This window comes from Gopherus flavomarginatus, chromosome 5 (assembly GCF_025201925.1).
Source record: "Gopherus flavomarginatus isolate rGopFla2 chromosome 5, rGopFla2.mat.asm, whole genome shotgun sequence".
Taxonomy (NCBI): domain Eukaryota; kingdom Metazoa; phylum Chordata; order Testudines; family Testudinidae; genus Gopherus; species Gopherus flavomarginatus.
Window position 1 is genome coordinate 79050429 of NC_066621.1, and position 19158 is coordinate 79069586.

General features: G+C 48.2%; 1 protein-coding gene across 1 annotated transcript in view; it reads left to right on the forward strand.

Annotated features, from left to right (window-relative positions):
* The window catches only part of PRR5L (proline rich 5 like), a 73533-nt gene extending 63314 nt beyond the window's left edge, over positions 1-10219 (forward strand). Inside the window, exon 9 of the mRNA XM_050955561.1 lies at positions 8333-10219. Coding sequence (XP_050811518.1) covers positions 8333-8715 — 383 coding nt within the window. The 3' untranslated portion in view covers positions 8716-10219. The remainder of the gene's footprint in view (positions 1-8332) is intronic.
* Positions 10220-19158: the final 8939 nt, after the last annotated feature.

Genomic DNA, 19158 nt, shown 5'->3' on the forward strand with positions numbered 1-19158 from the left:
GAGCTGCTCATTAATCACACAGAGAAAGGCGCCAGCCAAATCCCCCTAGCTCCCAGCCTTGTACCTCAGGAATATACCATTGTGCACTGCTCACGATGAGCAATGCAAGTTTATTAATTAGTTCACCACTTCATCAATGGAAAGTAGATATACACCAGCCTTTGTAAACCTGAGCAGATTTACCACACACTTCAGGCAAACTCACTGGTAAAGATAAATAGTAAAACAAGTTTATTGGCTACAAAAGGTAGATTTAAAGTGATTATAAGTGAGAGGCAAAAAGTCAGAATTAGTTACCAAAGAAAACAAAATATGCGCACAATCTAAATTTTAAACCTGTAAGACACTAAGCAGTATTTAGATCAAGCAGTTTTCTCACTCCACTGGATGTTACAGTTCATAATACCTAGGTTTCACCCTTGAAACCTGGGCCAGTCTCCTCTGTTGGAGGCTTCAGTCTTCTGAGTGTCCTTGTTGCTTGCAGCATGGATGTGGGGAGGAGGAAAGGCAAAGCCTGGGACCACGCTGTTCTGTTTTATACCCTTAGTCAATGTGCTTGGAGAGCATAAGTCCAGGCATGTCTGGTAGGTATTGCTGATTCACCAGGCAAGGTTAAGCAATTCCCCTGGTGTGCCTTGTGCAAGTGTGTCATTGCATTGTAGCTCCCTTGCTGGACAATGGCTGTTGATAGTTGTTTGACATCTGCCCGGGTGTTGGTTATGCCCCTGGTTATTGTCTTTGAGGAGCTAGAATCTGGGTGCTTCCCAAACCCACTGCATATTTTAGTGACAACCATACAAAACAGTCTCATAAGTTCACATGCACTGATGATATACATATTTAGCTGGAACAGTGAATTTTAGCAGATCAAAACCTTTCCCATGATACTTTACAAGGGATGCTTTATATGCAATATCACAATGATATACTAATCATGAATACAGGGGGTGCGCTGTGAGTGTCACAAGAGGTATCAAGCATGAGCAGGAGAGAGAGGGCTTCAGTTGCTCAGGTTCTAAGCTGCCTTGGGTGCCTCCTCCAGGAGACGGTTCACACCTGAGGATCCTGCACAGAGAGAGGCCCCTCTTTTTTGACCTGGCACATCAGGACAAACACTTAGTTGTCTAAACTCTGCCTTCTCCCCAGGATTTCCCTGCTGTATGAGTTTATGTGGCTCCCTATTCAGTTTGCTGGCTTCTGAGGAGCCCTTTTTCTAGCAGGACTTAGGTGCACTAAATACAGGGGGAAGAGTTGGGCTAAGTGCCTGCTGAGGATTCCACAAAGCAGCAGGCCAGATAGCCATTAGGGGTTGCAATGCCAAAGTAACCTTTCAGGATCTGTCCTGAGAGACTTTAGGCTCTTAACATCCATTGAAATCAATGATCATCTTTCAGTGAAAGTTAGGAGCCTAAATATCTTTGCAGATCTGGGTCTAACTGATTGGCCCAAGATCACATGGAACTGAACCTGGGTCTTCCAAGTCCTAGGCTAGGGCCCTAACTACTGGACCATCTTTCCTCTCTTAAGCTCAGCTAAGATCTTCATTGCCTCTATATTTCTTCTGAGTGGGCTCTTGCCCCTTCATCTGGCTCCAGTTGGTGTAGCTATCTGCTCTGTTGCATTTGGGTTGGAGAGATCTCCTCAGGCCTTACTTGCCAGCTTCACAGAGGTTTTCTAGTTGCCTTTGTTGCTTTCATTCCAAGCTGGCAGCTGGAAGGGATAATTGAAGGTATGGAATCCAGAGTTCTAAACAAATGAGAGACATGTGAAGCCACTGCAAAATCTAATTTAGAAAAGTGGGGTCATAGGCTCGCCCAGTAGAATGCTGCCATTCAGCTTTCTCCTTACCCCAGCTAACTGCAATAAATAACCTACAGCAGGGGTAGGCAACCTATGGCACACATGCCGAAGGCAGCACGTGAGCTGATTTTCAGTGGCACTCACACTGCCCGGGTCCTGGCCACCAGTCCGAGGGGCTCTGCATTTTAATTTAATTTTAAATGAAGCTTCTTAAAGATTTTTAAAACATTATTTACTTTACATACAACAATAGTTATAGAGATCTTCTAAAAACTTTAAAATGTATTACCGGCACGGGAAACCCTAAATTAGAGTGAATAAATGAAGACTCGGCACACCACTTCTGAAAGGTTACTGACCTCTGACCTACAGTTTAAATAGCCTCAGTCCTAGCAAATTCCAGCAGCACAGGATATCTTATCCCTGTAATTTTTGAAGCTGTCCCTTTCTATTAAAGTCCACTATGCTTGGTTATCAAGTCTGTTGTCATATGCTTCCCATTATGTACTATTGCACTGCAACTGGCTCATAATGCCAACTTGAGCAGCACTTTTCATCCCAAAGCATTTTAGACTGCAGGAAGAAATCGGTGAAATGCAGCAATCTGTGGGGTGGAATGCAGCAGTCTGTCTGCATCAGCAGCTGTACAGAACAATTTTCAGCAGAGAGAGTTAGGATTTAACTTCTCCAGTTGAAAACACAGGAGAAGGAGTTCAGACACTGGCGATAAGTTACTAAAATTTGGCTACCTATGTTCTTGCAAAAGATGTCTTGGGAAGGCTGACTAGCACCTCAGCTTTGATCCTCACACAAAGGACAGCAGCAAAGCACCCTATGGCTATGGCTAGGCACTGATTTAGGGCTAAGAGCACCACCCATTGAATCACTATCACCACTTGTTGCAACTCTTTATTTAAAATCTCCCAATCCAAATTCTGACCAGGCTTGACTCTATTTAGCATGTGAGAGCGGATGTGGGTGGGGACTGGCTGTCTGTCCACATCACAGAAATTGCCAACAGAGAGGCCAAGGAGTGAAAGGCAAATGCGCTCTCTTTTGAGAACTGAGGTTGGTCTCGGGCATAGTGGGAGCATGGTTTGTGGGGAGGCTTGCACTGCTGTACTTGCTCTGGAAGGACTTTAATCCGCAGGGTTGTCAGACTTGCCTCTTTCAACAGAACAAACATTTACACGCACTCAAAACCCAATGGAGCTTTATTCCTAGAGAAGTAATTTTTGAAGTGAATGCAAGAGGCCTATTTGCTTGTGATTTTTCTCCGTGTGTTGAGTTCCCTGTTTGCTCTGGCTGTGAATTTGCCAGGTGGACGGTCTTGGGTTTGGGTAGTCCTCAGATCTGCCCAGCTATGATGAAGGATATAACTGTTTTTAAAAATGGAGTGTTTAGAAACAGAAAAGAACCAAAATTCCATCTTCTGAGGCAGAACCTGCAACAAAACAATCAGGGAAGTGGGCAGCATTTTCCATAGTTTAGTTCAGTTTGATCTCCTGGAGACTAAGTACTAATGCAGTAAACTCTGGGGATTGAGATGAACCCCGCCCCCTGCCCCCCAAAGCAATTGAGCCACTTTGCCTCCTGGCCCTTGGGGTTTGTCAAGCCTGAGAGGGTTAAAGTCTAGTGGGATTGAAGTTACTGAGCTAAGTAACTGTTGCCCTGGCTTCTGTCTCTCACTGTGTCAACCTTTAGGTTTGTTTACTTCAGTCAGAAAAGCAGAAGCTATCATATGATTGCTCTCTATAAATACACTAGGGGTAAACACCAGAGAGGGAGAAAATCTATTTAAGGTTAAGGACAATGTTGGCACAAGAATGAATGGCCATAAGCAAACTTAGGCTGGAAATTAGGTTTCTAACCATCGGAGGGGTGAAGTCCTGGAACAGTCTCTCGCTAGGGGTATTGGGGGCAAACAACCTAACTAGTTTTATGATGGGACTTGATACATTTATGAACAGGCTGATATGATGTGGTTACCTGCGACAGCAGGGGACTGGACTCTATGAACAGGGAGGTCCCTTCCAGTCCTATGTTTCACCAGGAAGGATGGAGAGGCAGCAACTGCCACTGTGTAATTTAGGTCTTGTCTATGCTAGACTAATTTTCCTACAAATTAAAATGTCACTCAGTGACCACTCCTCCCTTTGGGAGCACTAGGGTAAACCAGCCACTCACAGCCAGCAGCACACTAGCACGCTTAGATGACCCAGGGCATAGTCACTGAGTTTTCTTTTTCCCTGAGGGTATCCACCCCTGCTCCGCCTCCTCCCCTGAGGTCCTGCCCCACTTCCCTCGCTCCACCTCCCCCTGAGGCTTCACCCTTGCTCCGCCTCTTCCCTCCTCCAAGGCCTCGCCCTCAGCCTGCTTCTTCCTGCCCCGCTCCAAGCCTTCCCCCAAGGCCCAGTCCACCACTGCTCCCTGCTCTCCACCCTCCCCCAAGCTCTGCTCGCAGCCACCAAACAACTGATTGGCAGCAGCTGCCTGAACATCTGATTGGCAATTGCCACTGAACAACTGTGGCTAGAGGGTGCTGAGTACCCACTATTTTTTTTGCTCCATAACTGGAGCACCCATGGAGTTGCTGCCTATGACCCAGTGGTTGAAATGCTGTTGGCCAGTCTACAATAGTGTTGCCCATTGTTACTATCATTGGAGGTGCACATGTGGGCAATGGTGAGACATTTTAGGAGAAAAGGGCTAATGTGGACACCCCCAATAACTCTCCCATATACCCAGTCCAGCTCGCAGAGGGGCTAGTTGGAGTTGGGTTGGAAATAATGCATTTACTGTGCCTGTAACATGCCTAAAACTGATTCCACCATTCTCTTAAGCCTGAAATAACCTTTTTGAATGAGTGCATTACTGGCAGCATCAGGGTGAAGTTTTGTCATAGCCTGGCTGCTGCCAGTGGTGGAGTTTTGGCTGGTCCCTCATCCCTCCCTGTCACAATATAGAGTTTGTTTCGTGCCTTTCTTACTGATGCAAGCTTCCAAAAATGTTTCATAACCTTCAACGACTAGTGCTTTGCAGTTTGTTATTCTGTGTCTCATGCTTTTCACTTTTTGGCTGGACGCATTTTATAGGATCTCAAAAGTGCTGCCTAAGAATTAATTGTTCCTTGACATTGTCTTAGATCATAGGTAGGAGAGATGCAGGATCCACTTTATCTGCTATTGGAAAACAGCCATTTCTGTGGTAGCGCACACCATCTATTTAACAATGCATAGCAACTCTGCACAATGGTTTAGAGCAGGGGGTCTCAAACTCAAATGACCATGAGGTTCCACATGAGGACTAGTACATTGGTCTGAGGGCCGCATTACTGACACCTCCCCCTGCCGCCCTCGGTCCCGCCCCCACTCCACCCCTTCTATGAGGCCTCGCCCCTGCCCCGCCTCTTCCCACCCCTTCCCTGAAATCCCCACCCCAACTCCAACCCCTTCCTGCCCCTAAGGGGTGCAGGAGGGGTGTGGGGTGTGGCAGGGGCTCAGGGCAGAGAGTTGGGGTGTGAGGTGCAGGAGGGATGAGGGGTGTGGCAGTGGGTTGGGGTGCAGGGTGGGTGTGGGGTGTGGCAGGGGGCTCAGGGCAGGGGGGGCAGGGCGCGGCAGGCAGCTCAGGGAAGGGGACTGGAGTGCAGGAGGAGTGCGGGGTGCAGCAGGGGGTTCAGGGCAGGGGGTCGGGTGCAGGGTGCGGCAGGCGGCTCAGGGCAGGATGTCAGGGTGCAGGATACAGCAGGGGGTCGAGGTGCATCAGGGGGCTCAGGACAGTGGGTTGGGGTGCAGGAGGGGCCCAGCATCTCCCATTGGCTGGGAATGGGGAACCACGGCCAGTGGGAGCTGCTGGGGGTGCTGCTTGAAGCAACATCAACACACACCCCTGCGCCTCTCTTCCCCACGTTCTTTCCGCTTCCCGGAGCAGTGCTGGGGCAGGGCAGGCAGGCAGGGAGTCTGCCCTGCCCCTGGTGTGTGCCGGGCCGGAGCCACTCTAGGTAAATGCTGGAGGATGGCAGGGAGTGGCGGGGGGCGCGAGGAGCTCACGGGCCGCAGAAAATAACTTTGAGGGCTGCATGCAGCCCGTGGGCTGCATGTTTGAGACCCCTGGTTTAGAGCAGGAGATGAGAAAGAATGCTGTGTTCAGTTAGAACTGCTGGGGGAATTTAGTTATGAAGATTGGAATTACCTGAATGGCAATTAGCCGGGACACAGGAGTTAAAACTCCATCTCTTCCTAAAAATCTGTATTGAATCAGTGCCTCAGAACGCTGGTTGGATGCACTGTGGTGCAGGAGGTCACATCTTAGTTGTTGAGTTTAAAATTAAGGAACTCTTTTCAGCCTTCTTGGATGTTTTGCAGAGAAGGTGGTAGGCCCCAAGTCCTGGCTGTTCTGGTCATTCCATTCTGCATACTAAATTTCCCCCAGCAGTTCTGACTGAACGCTGAGTGCTTCACTTCCTGTCCTAAACTGTTGGCCTTGGCTGGAGATGGGACACTAGGCAGAGTGGGCCAGGACTCTGAGGTGGCACCAAACAGTCTCTGTCTCAGTTGCTTGGCTCGCTGGTTCTTGCTCACATGCTTAGGGTTTTACTGATCACCATATGTGACCTTGGGGGAGGAGCGGTCCATCTTCCACTGCAGTGTGTGGGTCACCTGCTAGGATTATCTGGGTATCTCTCATTTAACCATTTACCTGCAATTGTGGGGCCTTGGGCACTGCTCCACCTCAGTTCCTCCTATTCTTTGCCTGTGGTGCATAACAGTCTAGTTTCCTTGGATACAGGGCTGGCTCCAGGGTTTTTGCCTCCCCAAGCGGCTAGAGGGGGAAAAAAAGAAAAAGCTGTGATCATGATTGGCGGCAGCTCCACTATGCCTGGTGCTTCTAACAAAATTCATGTGGCGGGGTGAGGCTGTCGGGTTCGGAGTGTGGAACGGGGCTCAGGGCTGGGGCAGAAGGTTGGGATGCAGGAGGATGAGAGCTCCAACTAGGGTGCAGGCTCTGGGGTGGGGCGGCTCAGGGCTGGGGTGCAAAGGGGTGAGGGCTCTGGCTGGGGGTGCAGGCTCTGGAGTGGAGCTGGGGATGAGCAGCTGGGCAACGATAGGGAGAGAGGACTCCTCCCCCAGCTCTCTCTCCCTGCAGCACCTGGGCTGTGGGGAGGGAGAGGCGCCTCTCCCCGCTGCGGCAGGTTCAGGCTGCATTAGGTCGGGGCCGGGGGAGGGGTTCCTGTCTCTCAGCTGCAGCAGCTCTGGGCCAGGCTGGGTCGGGGCCTGGGAAGGGCACATGTCCACCAGCCATGGCAGGTTCCATGCTGGGCTTGGTTGGGGCCAGGGGAGGGGCACCATGGTAGGTCCAGGGCTTCTGGGAAGGCATCTCTCCCTTGGGGCAGCCCTGAGTGCCTGTGTGGCACTTCAAAGGCAGCTGCACGGCCGTGTAGTTTAGAGGGAACTTAGGAGCGAAGAAACATGGAGGGGGGGGGACATGTGGCGATGCCTGGTGGAGGGCAGGCAGGGCTCAGGTGAGCAGCGACACCAGCCCCAGCCTTTGGGAAGTATGCTAACCCTATCCAGTATGTGCATCGCTGCTCACCCAAGTTTTGCCTGCCCCCTGCGAGGGGAGAGGGGCTTGGCTTGGGTAAGTGGCTCTGGCCAGCCCCACATGGGGGTGGGAGGAGGCTCAGGTGGGGTCGGGGCACTCGGGTGGCTAGCTCGGGCCAGCCCCTCATGGGGTCCTATTTTCCCTTTGGGAAATATGTTCACCCTAACGTTGGCCTCATTTCAGTTGTTGGGTTTAATGTGTGGGTGTTGGTGGTGGCCTGGGAAACACAGGAGGTCAGACTAGATGATCTAGTGGTCCCTTCTGGCCTCAAATTCTATGACACTTTGTGTCCCACCCCAGAAGTGGCCACATTGCAGCAGCGAGTGACATGCTTGTTGCACATGTAATCTGTATAGTGCACAAGGATAGTGCTGGCACCACAGGTGTGTACAGCTGTGACAAAACAACCTGTGCCCTGCCCCAAAGAGTGGACTGCACTAGTGTAGTATGTTTCATATTGACTTTAGCTGATGGCAAAGCATTTTCTTGCAATACGTTTGTTAGGCCAAAAGAATGGCTCCCCAAATCCTCTCTGGGGCTTTCTTTGGAGACAGTTGAGGAGGGGAGTTAGGCACCCAACTCCCATTGACTTTCAGTGGACGTTGGGCCCCCAGGTGCCATTTATGTCTTGACAGTCTCCCCTAGAGAGCCTGTTTACCACTCGTATTTATCCCAAGTTAACTCATTGGCTTCAGTGCAGCTTCACCTGATTCCCACTGTCATAAGTAAGAGGAGAGTCAGATTCAGACACTGAAGAAGTGTCTTGAGTTGCAAACTTCCTGTTAGTTTTTGTCCCACTTTTCCAGCAGGTGGCATTGCCTCTGCTGCATGCACTTTCAGAATACCCTAAGGCAAGCTCTTCAATTCAGCGGGATGCTATCGGATTTATCTATGCCCTGCTGATCTCTCCTGCTTCATTTTTATTTTCCAGAGAGACGGTATTCCAGATCTCGTCCCAAGGCAAACCTGCTGAGCTACTCTTCCCATAGCGTGACGGCTCGGCAGCCCAGCGAGATGGCCCTGACGCCACTGACGGAGCAGGAGGGCGAGGCTTACTTGGAGAAATGTGGCAGCATCCGTCGCCACACTGTTGCCAATGCTCACTCGGATATCCAGCTCCTGGCCATGGCCTCCATGATGCACACTGGGATCGTGATAGAAGAGCCAGACAACAGTGACAAATGCCTCCTCCTGCAGCCCAGCTTCAGCCACAGGCAATGCTCCAGTGAGCCCAGTATCGCTGATGGGCCAGAGGGACTGGTAGCAATGGGCAGGCAGGAACCTACGGAACTGAACTGCACCTCAGTCAGCTAGAAGGGATGTCCCCTCCAGGAGAGAGAACCATGTGCACTGAACCAAAGGATGTTCCTGCTGGGAACGGTGGAGAACATGAGCCTTGGGGATGTATTTGCTCATGTTGCAGGAACGGTCTATGTTCTCATGTCTCTTGGGAAAGGCACCTTAGATTTTTGTCTCTGATTTTCTAGGATCATTGTCGGTGGAGGTACCAGGCTGCTCCCAGGAGAGCATTCAGGACTGCAAGAGTTTCAGTGTTAAATGCCACTGTCTCTGTGTTCTGTAGAGTTTCTTCTTGAGCTGTTCAACATCCAAGTTCCACTGCTGTAGCCTCCCTTTTATTTTAAGTGAAAGAAATTAATCTGAACATTTTTCAATCTCATGCCGAACTCCTTGATCTCATTAAATGGAGCCCTCCTCCAACTCCCAGCAGCAGTTGGAGAGACTGTGCTAAAAGCTCACTTGGTCCTTGGCCTCTGTTGCTAGGATGGTGATGCCTGAGGTTGGGTTTTTATTTTAAATGTATTGTACTCAGGGATTAAACTTTGTGAGTCTTGTGGAGAACTCTGCCCCAGATGCTTTATGGTTTCTGAGGGTGGAGGAGGGATTTCCTTTCTTCTTTGCTCCCACCTCATACAGGGGAGAGACTTCACCTGATTTAGAGAGAAGCCCAAATCAAAGTGAGCTAAAAAGCTCTGAATGGTTTTTCCTCTGAGAGTATTGCCTGTCCATGTTCAGCCCCAGTGTGCACCCCAATTTGAGGTCAGTGGAGTCTTATGGGGAATAAATGTGGGGCAGGATTTGGTCCCACATGCCCTACTTGGACTTTGGCATCAGGCACGCTGTCAAAAATGTTAAGATTGTTTGTTAGAATTCCACCATTAGGAAAAACCTAAACAGGTGGCTTCCAAGAGAAAAGGGGCAATACGGTAACTGAGGGTGTGCTCCTGCATTCGAAAAGTGACTTGAAAGTGGCTTTTTGAGCTCAGGCATGCATGGGTCCAACCCTGGAGCTAACATGGGGGAAATCAGCTTTTCAATTGGTGCCTGAACTTCTAGCTCTTACAGAATTTATGAAATCAAAGATAACCATCTGGGTGTAGAGATAGGAACTCTAACTCTGTTTGCAACTAGGTCTGGGGTTTTTTTTTGTTTTATTTGGAAAGCTACAACTTGTCCAGTTCTTAAGCAATGTTAGTGTCTGTCTGACAGTGGCATACAGTGAATTCCACTCTGTCTGCTACAGAGGGACTGGTAGGTACTCTAGAGGCTGCTCCTGTAAGAGTGGAGTCAACCTGCTCCACAAATCCCCCTAAATATTCTGCTGATGTCTTGCTAAACAGAATTGTAAGTGTAATTACAAGCTGCTTTGAATTTCAGACTCCATTTAAAAAGGAGACACCTCCCCATCATCTCTGAGTGTTGCCTGCCCATGTTCAGCCCTGATGTGCATCCCCATTGATGTCCCCATGGTCATCAACATGCACATGTGGATGACAAATAAATCCATAAGTGAAAAGGTTTTCTCTACCTGCCAGAACCTGAATTCTCATACTATAGGTAATGACTTTGTGTAAGGTCGGCTTTTGCAAGGCAGTGAGCACAGCTCCATTCCCATTGACTTCAATGAAGGTGGAGGTTGCTGGGCATCTCTCAGGATTGGGCCTCAATCGCCCAAGCAATGTCAGGAGTAGAGAGTCTTCCGAAACTTCTGTTAGCGTTAGCATCAGAAATACCAGGGAGGAGCCCTGAGCTCTGGAGCTCTTTGCAGCTCCTGTGGTTGGTAAGTGTCGGTCTACAAATGCATTTGACAAGGGCCTGCTCCTGCCCCTGGCCAAGCTGACTGGAGTTTTGCTGTTGGCTTTAGCAGAAGTACACTGATCTGGGAATGCAACCAGCTGTTTGGACTTTAAAACCCTGGTCTGCCCTTATGTTCAAGCCTCCCAAGGAGGAGCAGCACAGAATGTGCAGCCCAGCAGGAGGAGGGGCAAAAGTGGCTTTAAGCCACTTTTGCTCTACTGGATTGTGGGCCTGTGCTGTGCCACCCAGTGTAAATGGTGGCTTGGTGGCTGTTCTAATTTACGACAGCTTACCCAGGTTGCCTAAGGACTGTGTCAGAGCCCAGATATTGCCAATGGCGTATGTTACAAAGAATTCCCCTCCTGGCCGTTACTTGGCACGCCCCCTACATTAAGGCTTTCAAGGTGGGGTGCAGGATTGGGCTCATTATGTTGACCCTACACCGCCCCTGCACCAAGATAATTCTTCTCTGGCCACTTGTGGTACTTTTATGGCTCTATTGGATACCAGTGACGGGATGTGGTGCAGGGAAGATAATCTCTCCATAGCATTTCAGTTCAACCTCTTCCCCCCATTTAGTAAATATCAGGAATGTTTTTCAATAGCGTGTTTGAGCTTCTTTTTATGACTAAACAATGAGAAATGGCTGTTCATTTCCTGACGTACTCTGGGATCATCATCCATTTCCCTCTCTGGGGAGGGGAGTCTCGGAGGAGTATGGGACTTTGTGCCTGGTTTTAACTTGAATTTCTTTTTTATCTAGCTCTATCCACTTGTTTGACATTTTAACATTTGTGTGGGTTTGCTACTTTGCAAAAATTTGTACCAAGACAGTCTGATTTGGGCATGTCCCACGTTTGATTTTGGCAGGGGAGGGGAAGGTAAAGCTGGTGGTTACATTTTGTAAACAACATGCGAGGCTCAAGGAAGGAGCGAGGGTGTTTAGAAATGAGGTGGGAAAGGTGATGCTTACTGGGCCACCAAATGAACGTGTAAGGTGCACAAGCTTTTGGAAGCACAAAGAGGCTAAGTCTCCTGTGAGCAGACAATGCAAACTAGTGTTGTAGAAGGTGAGTAGCCTTCCTGCTGTGACTTTCATGATAGGCGAGAGGAAGGGGTTGCATTGAATGGCAGGACACTGCTGAGTGCTAGGGCATGGTTCCATCATATTTGCCCAGTGGATGGCAACAGGCTAGGAGCTCTAGGAATAAAAGGAGCCAATGACAACAGTGATCCCTGCTGCTCAATAGAAAATATGACCTGTGGAAGGTTTCTAGCATGCAGTGATCTATCTTGATTCAAACAGCCAGACAGGGCTGCTTTGATATTGGTCCAAGGCAGGTCCTAGACCTCCTATCTACGTGCCTTCTTGCATTGCTATGGACAATAGGGAAGGGAGCTGGGAGGGGTTCAACTCCCCTGTATCCTGCCATTTGATGCAAACCTCTATAAGCTGCCAACGAGTGATGAAATGATTCCCCTCCTATCCCCCAAGGTTGTACAGTACCTCCTTATTGAATTAACAGAGAGAGTAACCCACTTCTCACCTCAGTTGCTCTGTCTTACTTTTACCAGATTCAAGACCACATGGACAAGTGTTTATCACCTCCATGTATCTATAGTTTTGCTGTAGTCTGTGATGCAGATTTACTTAAGGGTCCAGATTGAAACCTAAATTTTAGTAAAACTTCTCATTTTTCTACCGCCCTCATGGGCCAAATGGTATGGTTTTATCCCTAGCAAGTTTAGTCTCCTCCAGTCCACTACTGGGATGGGCAGCCACTTGCTTTTATATTTTAATTCTCAGTCCAAACACAGGCAGTAAATCCTGTTGCTACTAAAGCTTGGTTGTCCCTGACAGCACACGAATTGCAGCTGGGTTTGGAAGGAACTTCGTGTAGTACTTTTTCTTTAGGTTCCCTCCCTCCACAACCTTATTGCTGGGGTTCCCTGAGGAGTAAAATTGTTGAAGCCGGCAACTCTATGTTGAAGCTGCAGAACAGTGGTTTTGGTCCACATACTACGGCTAAGATTTCCAAAGGGGTCTGCACCTCCATTTGAAATTTTTTAGGGGCCTGCAACGGAAAAAAGTTAAATCCACTGCTGTAGTCTGAAAACTCTCATTTTATGGATTGCTTTGATTGTGCATTGACATCCTTCTTACTCACTACACGTTGTTTTACACTAGCCATGTGTGTCTACTTTTGCTCTTAAATTTTTACATGGAATTGGATTTGAACCATGCAGTTCTACTGCAGCCCCAAGGGAACTTGTACTTCCAGCGCCACTGCCTGCCAGCCTGAGTTATCTTTTCAACCCGTCGGGTGTAGTCCTGACCCTATTGCAGCCATGACCTCAGTGGAATGAGGCGTTCACCCTCTGGGGTTAGAACAAATTACCCTAGTGCAGTGGGCTGTTATAATGGCCCTGCTCTGGACCACCTAAAGCTGACCTGCAAAGAACACAAATTGGCCTTTCTGATAGGAAGAATGACTAAAGTGCTCATTGTTTATGGGCTGGTGCTGTACAAGACACTCAGCCGCTCTGATGCAAGATGCATTGGAAGAGCCAAAGAAGATCAGCTGGTGTAAATCACCATAGTGCTGTTGAAATGAGTGCTAGCCTGACTCACAGGAGCTGAGGCTCTGGCCTTTTTCATCCAGTTGCCATCTGTACATTCCTTCAAGGGGAGGATAACATCTCTGGGACTAGGGTTAGCGTTTGTCAGTCACCCTCCCTCTCCCCACTTTGGGAACATCTAGTGGGTCCATGCAGGGAGGGATGGGAGGTGGGCTTTGGGCTGGTAGTGTGCTTGGAGTGAAGGGGATATCAGCTGACACAATTCGGCTGAAGGCCAAAGTGGAGTTGGATTGGAGGGTGAGGACTGTAAATGGTGGGGAAGGTGATTTGGAGAAGGAAGTAGGGTAACAATGATCCTTTTAGCAGCTGTGCCTGGGCTTGATGCAGTAGCCAGGAGCAAAGAAATGCACTTTTTTTCCCCGTAGACTCTTTCATCACCTGGTATAGTTACATAGTTTCTGCTTGGCAAATGCCAGCTCTTCCTGCACTCCTTTGGGAGGGCTCCATGGGCCTTGTCAGCAGCCCTTCGCTGTCACAGTTGCAAAGCCCCTTTGGGTAGCCTTCATAAGGAGGGCCAGCTGGCTGTGCAGGCTGGAGCCTAGGAAGTGAGGGAGGATGGGTGTGTCTCCCTGGTGGTGATGAAGCATCTACATTACTCCCCTCCTGCTGCTTAGATGCAACTGTCCGGGGCTCACTAGTAAATTTTTAGCTTTACATCCTCATTGCAGCTGCCTCAGAGCAGTATGAGGAAGTGCTGCCTCCGTATTTTGGAGTTGAGCTCCAGCTGTTGCTGCTGCCCAGTGTTGTTGACTCGGTCAGTGTATGTTTGTTTGAAGCTTGAGCCATTTTGGTAATTGCTACTTCCTGTGAAAAACAACCTGTCAGCAGAGTTCAGGAAACTCATGATAAGAGAGTGGAAAACAAGCCCTTTTCTAACACAAAATGTGTCAGGAAGGACCTGGAGGTGTTGTTAGCTGCCCAAGTCTGACACTTCCATTGTAATTTAACTCAAAGGCACCCGCAGAGACACACTGCCACTTGCAAGCAACCAGCCACCACTATATTCTGGGACTTTTCTAGAGGGCAGCGTGCCTGTAGCCCATGAAGTCAATGGAATTTTGACTGTTAATTCAAGAGGAGCAAAATGAAGGCAATGCTGAATGCTTTTGAAGAGCTCACCCTGCTGGGCCTCCTGGGCTGTCCTCAGCCCAGTATGGATAATCAGATTCTTTGCCTTCATTTGGAGAAGGCAGGGTCTGTCGAACTGTTATGTGGGCCATGCTTTGAAAGCGTGATGGTTGCATGGAACTGGAACCTCCCACTGTCCCTCCAAATGCATTTCACAGAGCACCTGCCCTCCTCCTCTGCAGTCATAACCTTGGATTGATGATAGCCAATAACTAGCTGAGAAAATCATTACTAGGGTTTGGCACATGGAGCTGAGGGGAGGCCCACCAGCAATCTGACAGTCACAGTTTGAGAACTGGTGCCCTATATTATCTTATGTTCTAAATGCCCTTTGTAAAGCAACTGCCAGCTTCCACCCTAGAGCTCATAGACTCATAGGTCAGAAGGGACCAATATGATCATCTAGTCTGACCTCCTGCACAAGGCAGGCCACAGAACCCCACCCATCCAATTTTATAACAACCTCTAACCCAGGACTGAGTTATTGAAATCCTCAAAATTGGTTTGAAGACCTCAAGCTGCAGAGAATCCACCAGCAAGCGACCCGTGCCCCACGCTGCAGGGGAAGGCAAAAAACCTCCAGGGCTCCTGCCAATCCGCCCTGGAGGAAAATTCCTTCCCGATCCCAAATAGGGCGATCAGCTAAACCCTGAGCATGTGGGCAAGACTCACCAGCCAGCACCCAAGAAGGAATTCTCTGCAGTAACTCAGTCCCCATCCCATCCAACATCTCCCCGCAGACCATATCTGGTGGTAATCCAAGATCAATTGCCCAAATTAACGATCCTATCATAACATCCCCTCCATATACTTATCAAGCTTTGTCTTAAAGCCAGAAAAGTCTTTTGCCCCTACTACTTCCCTCGGAAGGCTGTTCCAGAACTTCACTCCCCTAATGGTTAGAAACCTTCGTCTAATTTCAAGTCTAAACTTCCTAATATCCAGTTTATACCCATTCGTCCTCGTGCCTACATTAGTACTAAACTTAAATAATTCCTCTCCCTCCCTAACGTTAACCCCCCTGATATATTTATATAGAGCAAGCATATCCCCCCGCAGCCTTCTTTTGGCCAGGCTAAACAAGCCAAGCTCTTTGAGTCTCCTTTCATAAGGCAGTTTTCCCATTCCTCGGATCATCCTAGTAGCCCGTCTCTGGACCTGTTCCAGTTTGAATTCATCCTTCTTGAACATGGGACACCAGAACTGCACACAGTATTCCAGATGGGGTTTCACCAACGCCTTATATAACGGTACTAACACCTCCTTATCCTTGCTGGAAATACCCCGCCTGACGCATCCCAAAATCGCATTTGCTTTTTTAACAGCTGTATCACATTGGCGACTCATAGTCATCCTGCTATCAACCAATACCTCAAGGTCCTTCTCCTCCTCTGTCGCTTCCAACTGATGCGCCCCCAACATATATCTAAAATTCTTATTATTAATTCCTAAGTGCATGACCTTGCACTTTTCACTATTGTATTTCATCCTATTTCTATTACTCCAGTTTACAAGGTGGTCCAGATCTTCCTGAATAGTATCCCTGTCCTTCTCCGTGTTAGCAATACCCCCCAGCTTTGTGTCATCCGCAAACTTAATTAGCACATTCCCGCTCTTTGTGCCAAGGTCAGCAATAAAAAGGTTAAATAAGATCGGTCCCAATACCGATCCTTGAGGGACTCCACTAGTGACCTCCTTCCAGCCTGACAGTTCACCTTTCAATACGACCCGCTGGAGTCTCCCCTTTAACCAGTTCCTTATCCACCTTACAACTTTCATATTCATCCCCATCTTTTCCAATTTAACTAACAGTTCCCAATGCGGAACCGTGTCAAACGCCTTACTGAAATCTAGGTAAATTATATCTACCGCATTTCCTTTATCTAAGTAATCCGTCACCTTCTCAAAGAAGGAGATCAGATTGGTTTGACACGATCTACCTTTAGTAAATCTGCATCCCCCTGTTAAAGGGTAAAGGGAGGGTTCAGTTGGGTGTAGACTCCTCAGCCATCACATATCCATGGCACCTATCTTTAGTGGGTTCATGGGCCTGAGTTGTGTCCCCTCTTCCCCCATAAAGGGTCAGCATCCACCCTTTGTTGGTACCACTGCAGTGTGTGGCTTCCTCCCTTTCCACCTATATCACTTATATACGCTGTAATAAATGGGATGGTGTTTTGAGGGCATGCTGCCCTGCTTGTAATTCCTTCCCTCAGGAGGGTCCTGATTAACTCACTTTGCCTGTCCAACTTGACCTCACTTAGCCCCACAGCAGTGGCAGCTTTGGTTGTACTATGGTGCTTGGCTGGTACTCTGAGGTCTAAGCCAATCCCAGCATTGCAAAGCTGAGTAATATTAGGAGATTTGAAAATTACTATCATGATATGGAGAGTTACTGGCCTTCCATAAAAATTTCAAGTTGGCCTGGGCAATCTGCCTATGTGGAGGGTGATATACATACTGAGTCAGCTGAGCAGCTGTATGCTCTCTCATCCAATAAGGATAGAGGAGGAGGAAGAGGGTTAACTAGAGCTCAGTTACAGCTGTTGAACTGGTCTCAGCCCACAATTCCTACATTAAAGGGAAAGAAAAACCCAGCTAAAATAGTAGCTTGAATGCTTTCAGATGGAAGGTGGAGTGATGTGTCTCTTCCCCAACTCTTGTAGAAGAGCTATAGGATTTGGCTTTAACAATCAGAGGGTTTCCTGGTGTAGCTCTAGTCAGTAGATTTCAGAGTTAATTCCCACTGTAGCTCAATGGGCTTCCTCTCCATCCTCCAGTAAGTGGTAGAGGCTGAAAAGCAGTAACCTGTCTAGACAGTGAGATGACAATGGTCCTTGTTGCTTTTAAAATTGTAACCCACAGCAGTTCTCTTAGATACCCATAAGCACTACAGCGTTATTACTTTTGTAAAATGAAAGCTTAAGTTTGTATGAACTGACAAGATTCCTAACACCACCCAGAGGGCCCCCTGCTTAGAACTAAATCCAACACCGGTATGAGTAAACAAACCAATACTATTCCCCTTTGGCAGATGCATTTCATGGCTTACTGTGAACATGTATTTGCATTAACGAACTGCAGATAATAGAATGAAAATTCAAGCTGCTGAAGTAAGAGCTGTTCAAACCTCTGTAGAACGTGAAGAGGTTTGTGTGCGACAGCCTAAGTAGACGTCATTTGAGGGCTGGAGTGATGCTGCTCCCTGCAGGCAGATGTTTCCTGCGCAGAATAAGCCTTCAGTTTTTACACTATAACCTTGCCTCACTGGGTGACTGCAATGCACAGTGAGTACAGATCCAACAGCTGTTCCTGCTGCTTTGCTTGGACCCTGTAGTTTTAACCCTAATTAAAATGGTTTAATGGCTCATCCTTAGTATTCTGGCATTAAAAAACGACAGCAGCTGAAGAGCTCTCAGGTTATCTAATTGCTCCTCTGCTGAAGGAAGATTATCCCCTACTGTATGTCACCAAATGGCAGAGGGTCTGTTGTACACTCTCACATATCTACAGGATTGGTATTACGCCATCACCTTTGGAAAAGTCTTCAGGAGGAACCTGTAGGCCAGACCCCAAGGGCTCTCACTCTTCCTGCGTAGTCCATGTGGCTTCATCGCCTCCTTACATGGGACCCCTGCTTCACCCTGTGAGCTACCTCAGTTTGTAGAGACTTGAACATGGTTCAGGGATTAATGCACCTAACACTGCAAATGCTGTAACACTCAACAAGCATTGTCAAAACAGTAGGGTTTATTAGTCACCTGGAACACAACATACAAAGTCCTTAGGTTAGCACTGGGAAGTGAAGGTTAAAGCGTTGTCCATTCTGGTTAGCCCAGAGCCCAGACACACTTCGGAGAACCCCCATGGTCAAGCTCTGTCTCTTAATCTGACCTCCTTAGTCACTTCTCGGGGGACACCCCAGCTTCCAGCAGCCAACTCTTATCCCCTACCTCACACCTCTCTAGTGCTTTGTTCTGGAGCTGGCATCTTTGTAAAACAGCTTCCCTGCTGAGAGGTGGAGAAATCCATCTTCCTCTGGGCCATTGGGTGCTAGTGTCAATATCTTGCTGACGATTTACCAATGTCTTCTCAGATTCTCCACTGATAGGGGGTCAGTGTGAGCCAGTCCTATTTTAATGACTAGTTTAGGCTCAGACAGCTAGGTGACATTCATTCCTCTGTCTTTTAGGCTATGTCTACATTACCACTTATGTCCCTCAAGGGTGTGAATGTTCCATCCCCCAAGCAACAAATTATGCTCAAAGAAGTGGTAGCGTGCATGGCGCTATGGCAGCAGGAGACCTTCTATTGCTGACATAGCTACTGCCACTTGATGGAGGTCATTTAATTATGTTGACGGGAGAGCTCTCTCCAGCAGCATAGCATAGCTACACGAGATCTTACAGCAACGCAGCTGCAGCGGTACAGCTGTAAGCTCTCTAGCATAGACATAGCCTGAGTCTGCTCCGAGAGCAAACAGTCCTTTCTCCCCCCACTGAGGTTCCCAAGAGAAATATAGGAGAAACTGAGGCACACATCGGATTCATAAAAGTATTACAGAGAATTCTCTCTGTCTCTCACATAGATTACAAATACACTACCACTGAGACAGGAGCTAAGGGAACAAAACAACCACCTTTCTCTAGAAAAATAACACTCCATCTGTCAAAACTGAAACCCCCCCCAATCTAAATCCATTCCTGTCCACTCCCTGACCTCTGTAAGACACACAAATAAAAGAGCAGCCCTTCCCAATTCACTGCCTCAACAGTGGGAGTAGTCTTACAATTCCATTCATGTTAAAGCATCATCAATAAAAGTAACATAGCTCAAATTGGAGGGCCCACTTCTGCCTTAGTGACACTCGCACAGCCGAAATGGAGCTCTGCA